The 13584-nt window shown below is 39.7% G+C and overlaps 1 protein-coding gene across 2 annotated transcripts in view; it reads right to left on the bottom strand.

Moving 5' to 3' along the window:
• HABP4 (hyaluronan binding protein 4) overlaps positions 1 to 13584 on the bottom strand; it is a 36104-nt gene that overhangs the window by 18282 nt on the left and 4238 nt on the right. The window contains 4 exon segments of one of the 2 annotated variants that reach the window (NM_001081523.1): positions 3443 to 3526; positions 5455 to 5523; positions 5736 to 5897; positions 12758 to 12920. In NM_001081523.1, coding sequence (NP_001074992.1) covers positions 3443 to 3526; positions 5455 to 5523; positions 5736 to 5897; positions 12758 to 12920 — 478 coding nt within the window. 2 annotated transcript variants of the gene reach the window in all.

Raw genomic sequence — 13584 nt, 5'->3', positions numbered from 1 at the left:
AGGCGTGTTGAACCTGAGGGCTCTTTGGGGATCAGGCCATGCAGGACTGCGCAGGTCAAGGCAAGGGACAGAAAAAGGACAGGAAGCCACTGGGGGTAGGGTCTTAGTGGGAGCACGCCGATCAGAATGGCAGTGTGAAAGCCACTTTGGTGTGGAACAGGTTGATAGAAGCTGAGAATACAGGGAGCCCCCTTAGGAGCTCTGGTGAGAGAACAGACAGCAGTAGCTGAGACTAAGGTGGTGAGTGGAGATGGTAGATACAAAAAGGTACAAATCCTCAGGGTAGAGTGACAGATTGGATTCTGGAGAGACAGCAGGTCAAGAAGAAGGAAATCTCAAGAATGACTCCTAGGTTTCTGGTTTATGCAACTGGATAAGTGCTGATGCTGTTCTGAAAGACCGAAACACCTAATGAGAATGGGGACTTCCCTCGTGGCACAGACGGTAAAAAATCTTCCTGCATTGCAGGGAGAGCCGGGTTCTATCCCTGAGTTGGGAAGATCCCCTGGAGGAGGGCATGGCAACCCACTCCAGTATTCTTCCTTGGAGAATCCCCATGGACAGAGCATCCGGGCAGGCTACAGTCCATGGGGTTGCAAAGAGTCGAACACGACTGAGTGACTAAGCACACAGTGAAAATGGGGTCTGTGGACCTCAGTTCTGGCCACGGTGGGCATGAGGTGTATTTGGGATGCTGATGGGGAGGTGTTCAGGAGATAGATGGACACAACGGGCCTAGAATCCATATTGAAGGCTGGAGCCAGAGGTATATGTTCCGGAGTCAGGAGATAAACGACAATTCAAGCTGCAGGAGTGCATGAGACATTATAAACAGACATCAGACACATAGAAGAGGGTCTAAGGCAGAGCCCTGAAGAACTCAACATTCTAAAAGAGCAGAAAGACAAGGTTGAGCCTGCAAGGGAGGAACTGATGGTTGTGGTTAAGTGGAAATCAACACAGGCATACCTTGTTTTATTGTGCTTCACAGAGTCTGCCTTTTTTGTTTGATTTTCACAAAATTTTATTTTTTTTAAACCTTCTATTTTTTTTTAATTGGAGGATAATTGCTTTACAATATTGTGTTGGCCTCTGCCATACATCAACATGAATCAGCCACAGGTATACATATGTTCCCTCCCTCCTGAATCCCCCTCCCATCTCCCATGCCATCTCAGCCCTCTAAGTTGTCACAGAGCACTGGGTTGAGCTCCCAGATTCTGCCTTTTTAACATATTAAATATCTGTGGTAGCCCAGGCTAGCAGCACTATTTTCTCAATAGTATTTGCTCACTTGATGTCTCTGTGTCACATTTCGGTAATTCTCGAAATATTTCCAACTTTTCATTACTGTTATATTTGTCATGGTAATCTGTGACCCAAGGTCCACAGACATCACTACTGTAATTGTCTTGGAATGCCACCAGTCGCACCCACATAAGACAATGAACATAATGAGTAACTGCTATATGTGGTTCTGACTGCTCCACTAACTGGTCTTTCCATCTCTCTCCTGGTGCCTCCCTACTCCCTGAGACACAATAATATTGAAATTAGGCCAACTAATAACCCTATAATGGCCTCAAAGTGTTCAAATGAAGAGTCAATCAATACGGCAAGCTTCATTGTTGTCTTATTTTAAGAAACTGCATAGTCACCCCAACCTTCAACAACCATCACCTCCATCAAACACCAGCAACAACATCAAGGCAAGACCCTCCACCAGCAAAAAGGTTATAACTCACTGAAGACACCAATGATGGCATCTTTTAGCAATAAAGTATTTTTAACTTAAGGTACGCACATTGGTTTTTTTAGACACAATGCTATTGTACACTTAATAGACTACACTATAGTGTAAACATGATTTTTATATGCACTGGGAAACCAAAAACTGTTGTGTGACTCACTTTATTGTGATATTAGCTTTAATGATGTGGTTTGGAATCAAACCCACAATATCTCTGAGGTATGGATGTGAGAGTTGGACTGTGAAGAAGGCTGAGTGCCGAAGAATTGATGCTTTTGAGCTGTGGTGTTGGAGAAGACTCTTGAAAGTCCCTTGGACTGCAAGGAGATCCAACCAGTCCATTCTGAAGCAGATCAGCCCTGGGATTTCTTTGGAAGGAATGATGCTAAAGCTGAAACTCCAGTACTTTGGCCACCTCATGCGAAGAGTTGACTCATTGGAAAAGACTCTGATGCTGGGAGGGATTGGGGGCAGGAGGAGAAGGGGACGACAGAGGATGAGATGGCTGGATGGCATCACTGACTCGATGGACGTGAGTCTGAGTGAACTCCGGGAGTTGGTGAGGGACAGGGAGGCCTGGCGTGCTATGATCTGATCTGATCTGATCTGATGCTTGTAAAGTCAAATGTTCTGAGAGATCAAGAAAGTTGTAGACTGAAATATCTGTTAGATCTGGAGACATGTGATGACTGTTTCAAAAGAGTGGTGAGGACAGAGCCAGGCCTGGAGTGAAGTGAGGATGAAATGAAGAGGAAGTGAAGGGGAAGAAATGAAGAAAGAGTGCACACAACCCCGAAAAGGAAGGTGGATGAGAATGTAGGGGCAACGAGAGGCTTAAAACAAGAGAGACTTAGCACATATAAAATGCTGACTGGAAGACCAGATTTGGTGGGAAGAAGGTGAGTATGTCTGAAAAGGAAAGAGCTAACTGAGATTTCAGTGAAGTCAGAAGGAAATACGAACCAAAGGCTGAAGAGGTTGGTGGTGAGACTCTATTTTACCATGAGGAAAGAAGCCCAGGAGAGTGTGAGGTTCTCATCTGATGGCTTCTAATTTCTCTGTGGCATAGGAAGCAAAGTTGTACTCAGAAAATAAAAGAGGAGGTATGAATGTCGGAAGGATAGAAGAAGGAGAAAGTGGGAAGCAGTGTCAGGGCTTTGAGGGGACAAGAAGTGAACCGGTCATTGGAGTGGGTTGGGGGGAAGAGTGATCCAAGAAATGGGCATTGCTGGGCAGTGTTGAGGGTTCATCTCAAAATGCGGTGATCAGGAATTTACAGGAGTTCCCATCAGCCTGCTGAGGGACTTGCAATACTCAGTCTGTGGGTGCAAGTAGAGAGATGGCAGATGGCCATCAGTTGTCCAGGAGGTGGATTCTGCTAGCAAGATACTCATAGACCCCATGGGCAAGGGTGCTAGAGATGGACTAAGGAACTAAGCTCCATGAAGAAAACAGGGAAGGAGGGACCAGAAGAAAATAAAAGGACAAAACATAGGGGTACTGAGAGAGAGAAACTAGTTACAGTACAGGCTGCTGATGATTTGAATTAATTAGTTTGATTATTCATTAACACATTAAGACCAATCCTCTGTGACATGATAAAAGGCTGAGCTTCCTGTTCTATGAAGACTTCGTATAAATCTTTAAGAAAAAGACCAACAACCCAATGGGGAAAATGAATGAAATACCCACTTAGCTGGAGATTCATCCTCCAGAGGGCCCAGGGACTCCTCCACCACTGTGGTCTCTTCCATGGGGGCAGCCGGGTCCGTGTCACTGCAAAGCGGCAAGAACCAGTCTAATCAAACAAATCTGTTTACATCAATGACCTTCTATATTCAAGACAGAAAAAAACACACTTTAATGCCCTTTTTCCCTCAAGGAATTAATATGTACATACAAGTAACCCACATCAAAATAAAAAGAGAAAAAAATGCTCTTAATTGCTAATCCATATAAATTATTTCCAAAAATGTAAAAGTATTTGATAAATACAAGTTTTTATTGATGGACTAAAATTAAAAACATATTGGAAAGGACCAGAACAACTATTCAAATCTGTTATTATCCTAGGAAATTCCAAATATTAACAGGAACCATAAAAATTCTCAATGTGTAAGCCTTAAATGACTTAAAATAGATAAGAATATGCCTATCATATCAAACTTTATCAAACTTTAAAAAATGGCAAGAAAGTAGAAACATTCCATAAAAAGGAATGTGTAGGATTACAAAAAGGTGTAATTACCAGATTACCAGAAAAATAAGGCTTTGAAACATTAATTTATATACTGTCACATCTAAATATACAATCTACAGATTAGAAATTAGAGCACAATGAAAAACAATTTGAATTTAAACTGCATAATAATCTTAATTTTTATGTTGATATTAATCCTATATGAATATTGCTTTTTAAAAAAGTATTAGCAAAAGAAATTTCATTCTCATGAAACCCAGAGGGGCCTGGCGGGTTACAGTCCATGGGGTCGCAAAGAATTGAACATGACTGAGTGACTAAGCACACGACTGGACTATATCATGGTGGCAAATCAAAATCTCAGTGTATTAAATAAGAATTTAAAGTCTCATGCTACAAAAAAACATTCAATTACAGATTATTACCACCTAAGAGCTTTGACTTTGTAACTTACAAAGCAATCTAAAGTAAGTGCCCTGGGATATGCGTCATTGTAACATTGGGACATACCACCTACTAGGAGCACATTTTGGTCTCTTCCAAGGCCAACACTTACCTCTTAGAGTAAGTAATCATTTGGAGCCAAAATGATTTTAAATTGAAATGCAAACTGAAATGAGGTGGTAGTATTAAATAAGGTGGTAAATCAGATGATTCAGAAGGTACTTGTATATTTTAAAAAATATATTATCACAGTAAAATAAAATGAAAAGATCTGTAAACATTTAACAAGTTTCTTTTCAAGGACAACACAGATATGCAATGGTAGTAAATCTAACTTTATATTTGCTGTTATCGTACACATTTCTTTTTAAGGATAAAAATTTAAGAAAAATAAGGTTATGTAAAAAATTTAATTCTTCAAAAGAAGAAATGTGGAAGTCTTGATCTCCTCAAGCCTTCAAACTTGTGTAAAGCTTGCCCTACAACACATCCTAGGGCAACTCATTCCTCATTATTTCCCTGCAGCCCTGAAATAACAGAAACAGCAGAACTAAGTACCTCCCCTAAATAGCAAAACCGGTTCAAATCTGAGATACCATAAAACCTCAGAGAAATGCCAGATTTGAACCTCAGGTGGAACTTGTCATTGAGCTTGGATCTGCAAATAATTTTATAAGATCAAGATGCAATATATATAAAAACTTTGGAAGGTCACAGAGAAATAAAGTATAGAATATCTAGTAATTTAAAAAAGCAATCAGACGCATAGGTAAATATACAGTGCCATGTGCTTGGGATATGAACAAATATACAAATTTACTTGGCTAAATAAGACAAAAGAATTTTGAAAGTGGTTTCAAAGCTAACTACAACATAGCAAACCTGTTTTTAAAAGTTATCTCATGAAACAAAAGCTTAAATTCAATTTCTATATAAAGCACACAAGTATAAAGACACCACAAGCATACCACAGAGGACATAATCTTCAAGACAGGCAAATAAAGGTCCAGATATTTCCACTTAATTGCAGGTTCACAGAAGATACATATTTGCACCATACCTGGTATCTTTACCTGATCCCCAGGTGCGAACTCCATATCCTCCCATGTTGTCTTCAGTTCTGCTTGCTCTAGACAAAGAAAAAGTATTCCCTTAAACTAGAAACCTGTCTCCAGTCAATCTCCAAATTAGAAAAGTTGATCAGAAAGCTGTCCCAGGATCAGCTCCCTCAGGAATAATTGCATACTAATATAAAGTCAACTAAATATTAACATACAACAGATTCACACCATATATTACATCAAGATCTTAAAGAGACAATAGCATTACAAAGAAACTTACATTTTATCATTCCCACCGTATCTCTCAAATTCTCGTTTCCCTCTCTGGTCAAAACCGTCAAAAGTTCTGTTCCCAGGACCACCTCTGCCTCTGCTTCGCATGCCCCCTCTTGGGCCTCCACGTCCTCGCAGTGGTCTGTCTCGATCAAACCTGTCAATTGGTCTAGGAAGAAATGAGTACCATAAAAAGTGGTGAACTGAATTAAAGAGCTAAGGCTTTTTTTTTTTTTTTTGAGGAAAAAAATTCTAGAAGTTCATTATGGCTATAGTATGTTGGAAAGAACATATGTTGTGGCTTGAATAATAAATTAATAATTAAATTTTACTGAGCACATACCACCTTTGACACTGTTTGTGCTCTTGGCATACAGTTTATTCATTATAACTAGTGCCCACAGATGAGGAAAATAGCTGAAGATGATGTCCTTGTTAAATCCAGTGGCCACTTCTGTCTCATTTGACCCCTATGCATCATTTGATACTGCCAACCACTAGTTTTCCTCTGCTCTTTCTGGCTTCCCTTTCCCTGTTTGTCCTTAAAAAGTTCTTTTTGCAATAGGTAACATCCAAACATTCACAAGGTATTCATCCTGTTTCTTGGGTACCCAATTCGACTTCTTGGAGCCAGGGACTGCAGTCACATATAAAGAAAGGAGGGAGGAGGGTTCAGGATGGGGAACACATGTATACCTGTGGCGGATTCATTTCGATATTTGGCAAAACCAATACAATATTGTAAAGTTTAAAAATAAAATAAAATTAAAAAAAAAAGAAAGGTTCCATACCTTGTCTTTTTAAGGAACATGGCTTGGATACCCTTCTTCTGGATACCCACCCATCTGTCTAAGAATATCAGCATTCCCGCCTCCCCACTCCTGCACACACCATCCTCATCTCTATGCTATTGATATGTGACCCTTTCATGTGCCCCTGTGTCTCTCATTTGGGGGTCTCTCTGATTCCAGGTCATAAAGACAGTTACTTCCTGGACATTTCTCCATGTCACCTCATGTCCCTGAAGATACATGACCAACACTAACCAAGGGATTAGTGTTGTGCTCCCCCTATGGTCCCTAACTCACATCACAGAAGTATCCAAAGAATCTGCCTTTTCTCACTCTTCCCCCGCCACACCCCCTGGATCCAGGGCCTGACTGTGCGCTTCTCCTCACTCTGCTCTTGGCTGCCACCGGGTCACAGTCACTCTTTATAGGAACTTGTTTCTCCTCCATTAGACTCAAAGCTTCTGCAGGAAGAATCTCATCTTTTTCATTGTTAAACCTTACGTTAATAAGATAAATTATATATATTTTTAATTTGTCAAGACTTTGAAAAACATTGAAAGCAACAAATTACTTATTGAAATCTAGTGACATTAGTGGCTCAAACACCAGAACTGGAGATGTATTTCAGTCTACTTTTAGGGCTGAAAATGTTACCTTAAAAAGCTACTATAGATCGTGGATAAAAACACACAAAATTCACAATTCTCCTTACTCAAAAAGATGAAAAAATACAGAAGCACTGATCATTAACTTTATGCCAGTCTCTTTCAAGAAACATCACCCTAAATCAGTTTCCCAAGTTGGCTTTTTCTGTCTCCCACCTCCTCTGACCAAAACCAAAATTTTAAATGGAGACTATTGTAGAATATGATTCCACATTACAGTAAATATCTAAAGCAGAGTTCTAAAACAATAATAAATGAAAAGTAACAGTAAGTTCTTAACCGGGAAGCTCGACAGGGCCGTAAAAGGAGTCTACCTAAAAACTGAGAGGAAATGGAGCATAAAACCATATGTGGAAAATAATGCGAGTAAAAATTAGGTTTAAATGTACATGAAATCTAGATCAGATACTGATAAAATAACAAATTCATTAAAAATATGATAGTAACTGAAACTGGTCCCCAAAACAGCTTTGTGGTCTGGTTTATTTTAATCCCTTAAATAATTTTTCTTTATCCCACAGGTTTACCCCACCTCTACCCCATCCCAATTAAAAGTATTCTCAAGTGCTTCCTTATAATTCCCTTCTTATAAAAGACATCCTCTATTTTTTTATAGATTGGTAAGCATTGAGGAATCCTCGACTCCACTTAGGAAGCTTTATCGTGACATACAAGCAAAAAGAAAACAATATTGCACTGGGCCAACCATCCCATCCCACTTTTCAGTTCAATTCAGTTCAATCACTCAGTCGTGTCTGACTCTTTGTGACCCCATAGACTGCAGCATGCCAGGCCTCCCTGTCCATCACCAACTCCCGGAGTTCACCCAAACTCATGTCAATTGAGTTGGTGATGCCATCCAACCATCTCATCCTCTGTCGTTCCCTTCTCCTCCTCCCCTCAGTCTTTACCAGCATCAGGAAAAGCATCTTTTCAAATGAGTCATCTCTTCGCATCAGGTGGCCAAAGTATTGGAGTTTCAGCTTCAACATCAGTCCTTCCAATGAACACTCAGGACTAATCTCCTTTAGGATGGACTAGTTGGATCTCCTCGCAGTCCAAGGGACTCTCAAGAGTCTTTTCCAACACCACAGGTCAAAAGCATCAATTCTTCAGTGCTCAGCTTTCTTTATAGTCCAACTCTCACATCCATACATGACTACTGGAAAAACCATAGCCTTGACTAGATGGACCTTTGTCAGCAAAGTAATGTCTCTGCTTTTTAATATGCTGTCTAGGTTGGTCATAACTTTCCTTTCAAGGAGTAAGTGTCTTTTAATTTCATGGCGGCAGTCACCATCTGCAGTGATTTTGGAGCCAAAAAAAATAAAGTCTCTCGCTGTTTCCAGTTTCTCCATCTATTACATCCCTGTAATCTACTCTCTTACCGGAGTTCCAATAAGTAGACATGAGTACAGGTTTTACAGGTAAAGGGAATGAAGTTTCTGGAGGGAGAAATTGGGAGTTAATGTTTAATGGGTATAACTTGGGAAGATGAAAAATTTTCTGGAGATGGATAGTGGTGATGATTGCACAACAATTAGAATGTATTTAATGTCCCTGCACTGTACACTTAAAACATGTGATGCATCATCATGTGTGCATGTTCAGTTGTGTCCAACTCTTTGCAACCACATGGACTGTAGCCCACCAGACTCCTCTGTCCATGGCATTTTCCAGGCAAGAATACTGGAGTGGGTTGCCATTTCCTACTCCAAGGGATCTTTCTGACCCAGGGATCGAACCTGCATCTCTTGCATCTCCCACATTGGCAGGCAGATTCTTTATCATTTTACTACAAGTTTTAAGGCTCCAGGAGTTGGTGATGGACAGGGAAGCCTGGCATGCTGTAGTCCATGGGGTCGCAAAGAGTGGGACATGACTGAGCAACTGAACTGAACTGAACAAGTTTTAAAAATTCTTCCTGGTGAGGAAGAAAAAAAATTTAGACTTCTGAGTAAGTGATTCTTTTAGGACTGGAGCTGACTTTAAATGACCAGACGTAAACTGCAGAAAGAGCCAAAGAAAGAATCAAACTGTATGGAGTCAGAATAATTACCCAGACTAATTTCCTAACAGTCTGTTCTAAGAGTGTACTTAAGAGTTCATCATTTGGAGAATAAAGAAAAATTCTTACTGCATTAAAAACAGTAGCTGCATTCCCAGAATATATACAAGTGACACGGCTGATCTCTGTACCTAAGCCACACGACAGTTACTTGCAGCACCATCCATGGCTATTGCTTCTATGTGAAAACTATGTTCTGCTCTAGGGGAATAAAAATCCATGCCACTAAAACTCTGGGCATATCCTTATCCATAAATTGAGAGGACTGAATTAAGTAGTCTGTTAAGATTATCGAAATCCTATATACAATAAACATGCCCAATAAACATATATAGATATCAAATAAACAAAGATCAAATTTTATCGTACTGAAGTCTATAGAAAGTGCTATGAGAAATGCTCTTATAGATTACTATTAACAGCAACAGAATAAACTGACATGTTACTAGCGTGGTGATTTATCATTATGGAGTTGGTGATGGACAGGGAGGCCTGGCGTGCTGCGATTCATGGGGTCGCAAAGAGTCGGACACGACTGAGTGACTGATCTCATCTGATCTGATTAATAGTCCCCTCCAATTTTTGTTTGTTTCACACTACAGGTACCAATCCAACCTCATACTGAAGTACCAACTGGGTCCCAGATTTGGATACATGATACACAGTGGGGAACCACTGCTTTAAGACCCTAATTGGGATTCCTACTTTAAGAACTACATCTAGGAAAGGCCTTGTATGTGTAAAAGGCTGCTCACTGAGTATTATTCATGAAGCAAAAAGCTGAGCAAAGATCCAACGCTAATGGAATAATTACATTATAATACTCCAAACAAAAGATCATAACAGAACCATTAGAAATGCTCACCAACACTGTCCATGACATCATCGTTAATGACTTCTACTTGTCAAGTGGAAAAGAAAGAATATATAGTACTCAGTGTATATGCACTGGTGAAGAGTTAAACCGTAGTCACCTCAAATGGTAAAAGAGTGGTTTAAATTTTTTTTTTAATTTTATTCATTTTCTGAATTTTCTAAAGTGACTATAAAATTATTTTTATTAAAGATCTTATGGCTGTTTATCAAATGAAAAGTATTTTTTAAGAAAAGAGGAAAATTATCTTTTCTGATAGTACAAGACTTCACAAAATATATTTTCAAATTTCCTTGAAAGTAAACATTTCCTACATATTCCTAATATGATACACGGAAGGACACAGCCATCACACTTCTACTGTATCCCTGCCAAAATGCAGGACCTTGTCTCATGAGGAAACAGCAGGCAAATTCAACTCCGGACTGTTCTACAGAATAACTGGTTCATGTTCTTCAAAAATGTCAACTCCATAAATAAATGAAAAACTAAAGAGCTGTCTTAAGACTAAATGCAATACATGGAACCTCGCTGGCGATACAGTGGTTAAGAATTTGCCTTCTAATGCCGGGGATGTGGGTTCAATCCCTGGTCAGGGGGAACTAAGCCATGGGGCAACTAAGCCCAGCTGGAGAGCCAGTACACTCTAGAGCCCATGCTCTGCAATGAGAAGCCCGTGTGCCCCAATGAGAGAAGCCCCCGTGTACCACAACAAAGACCCAAAGCAGCCTAAATAAATAAATAAGTAAATGTAATGCACATTCCTGGACTCTGAACTGATTTTTTCCTTGTGCTAGCATATTAAAAAGCAGAGACATTACTTTGCCAACAAGGGTTCATCTAGTCAAGGCTATGGTTTTTCCAGTGGTCATGTATGGATGTGAGAGTTGGACTGTGAAGAAAGTTGAGCACCGAAGAATTGATGCTTTTGAACTGTGGTGTTGGAGAAGACTCTTGAGAGTCCCTTGGACTGCAAGGAGATCCAACCAGTCCATCCTAAAGGAGATCAGTCCTGGGTGTTCACTGGAAGGACTGATCCTGAAGCTGAAACTCCAAAACTTTGGCCACCTCATGCGAAGAGTTGACTCATTGGAAAAGACCCTGATGCTGGGAGGGATTGGGGGCAGGAGGAGAAGGGGACGACAGAGGATGAGATGGCTGGATGGCATCACCGACTCGATGGACATGGGTTTGGGTGAACTCATGGGGTTGCAAAGAGTCAGACATGACTGAGTGACTGAACTGAACTGAAAGGGATATTAATAGGACAATTGGTACAGTTTGAGTAGTCTATAGATTACATGATTCAGATAATTAGATAATAAGTATTGCAGCAATGTTAATGAGTTTGATAACTGAACCATGTTTTTAGGAAACATTCCTGCATCTTACTCTCAAAAGCCAAAGAAAAAAGATGTGTGTGTGTGTGTGTGTGTGTGTAACAGAGAGAGAAAAGGAGAAAGAGAAGGAGAGAGGAAGGGAGGAGTATGATAAAGAAAAGGTGGTAAAAAGTTTTTGGAGAATCTGGACGAGGATATACGGGGATTTCTTATACAATTCTTGCAACTTTCTGTAAATCATCCCTCAATAAGGCATTTTTTTCATGTTAATATATAAAGACTTATCCTTTAAAAGAAACTCATAATTTTGCTACTAAAAAAGCTGGAAACTTGACTTATAATTTATTTCCACAGAATAAATCCCTGAAGTAGGGGGGAAATACACAAATGCTTCCCCAATAAGCAGCTCTGATCTAGAAGGCTTTCTGTGAGCAAGCAGAATATAGTGGTTGCATAACTAATTTGAACTAATCACCCCCAAAAAGCAGAATTAAACCTTTCTCTTGCCTTCATCCTCTAACATGGTGGCAGATATACCATCTCTGTTTTGAATGTGTAATGAAATACATAGTCAAGAAGTTAAAAGACTTTGGGAACAACAGATCGCTTGACATTAAACTGTACATTATTCTAGTCTCTTTTAGCTTTTTAAACTTTCTATTCCTTTAAATGTGATTCACAAGTAGTTTTGTTTTAACCTAAATCCAGTGCTATGTAGGTTTAATAATTAAAAACTTGAGGCAGCAAGTATCCATCCTGTTAATACTAAGCATAAGACATTAAGAACTGCTTCCTGCGTTCAGGTGGGTATGATAGCCCACATACTGCCATGTTACTCAGACTATATCAGCCTGAGACCATCTTCCAGGTCAGAGCACTCTCTAGAGAAGGCATGGAAGCCTTAAACTGGCATTACACATTCTATCAGTTTTTTGGTCAAATTTCATCATAAATTTGTTTAAATTCATTAGTGGTCCAAATTAGTTCTACTAAATCAAGAACATAATTATACCTCTGGGCTAAACTTCAAAAGAAAATTTAGCATACTCCTGTAGAGTTTGTTATAAGAATGTCTTTTAAAGTTATCAAAAAATTATCCACTTTTTATTTTGTAATCATTTCCTGAACCAATGGGAGATCCTTCATGTGTTACCTAAAGCCGTATGACTTGTTACTTAGATTGGCAAACTATTCCCAGGACTGGCACCACCAAAAGTTTGCAAAGGCTCATAGTCCTCTGAAAATCCTTCTGGTTCCTTCAACCCTCCAAGCTGAGGTCTGCAGTACCTACTTTTCATCTGTAAACTTCTCAGGTGGAAAATCCGCCTGCCTCTCGGTGTCATAGGGTCGATATTCCCTGTAGGATCTCCGCTCTGCTCTATCAAGCGTCACCTCTGTCCCTCGGCTATCACTCCATCCTTGCTGCTCCCCTCTTCTGGGAGTTCGCTTCTGGCCTGAGAGGGAGAAATCAAAGGGAAGAACTAGAACCAAAGTCGGCAGCAGCACATTATTACAGGTACTTTTAAATTTCACTTTTCTAGAAATCAATGTCATAGGAATATTTGGGAAGTTTGAAAAACTTTAGAGAGAAAAAAAGTTGCTGATATTACTACTGCCCAGAGTTGTCTTTTAATAAAACTTTGACATTACCATTGAAGCATATGCTTTCCCTTATGTCCTAGAAAATATGATAAGATAAACTATAGCAACTAACCTACAATTAAGTGTCTCACAATGACTTTGTGATAGCTACTGAAGATATATATCAACTACATTTCACAAGAGCAGCTTTATCAAAACATGGTAGTTAAGGTCTTTCCAGAAAAGTAAAAGACAAATACCCTGTGTTTGGAATCCCACCTATAGTTTATCATTCATTACCTAATACACTTTTCATTTTTAAATAGTTTGTACCATTATAATTATTCTCATTTGAAAACAGATTTTCCTGTTCTTTGATGGGATTTATATATTCATAATCACACTTCTCAAATATGAGGCCAAGTTGGTATTTGCCAACTCATGTAAGGGCCGGCCAGCATTTGAAGGGGTATCTCCTGTCCATGGAGAGGCCGGCACTGAGGAGCCTGGGGCTGGGGCCACTCCAGTCATCTCTAT

Source organism: Bos taurus, chromosome 8 (assembly GCF_002263795.3).
Source record: "Bos taurus isolate L1 Dominette 01449 registration number 42190680 breed Hereford chromosome 8, ARS-UCD2.0, whole genome shotgun sequence".
NCBI classification, from domain to species: Eukaryota; Metazoa; Chordata; class Mammalia; order Artiodactyla; family Bovidae; genus Bos; species Bos taurus.
Note: the sequence above shows the minus strand (reverse complement) of the source record. Positions and strands in the feature narration are given on the sequence as shown.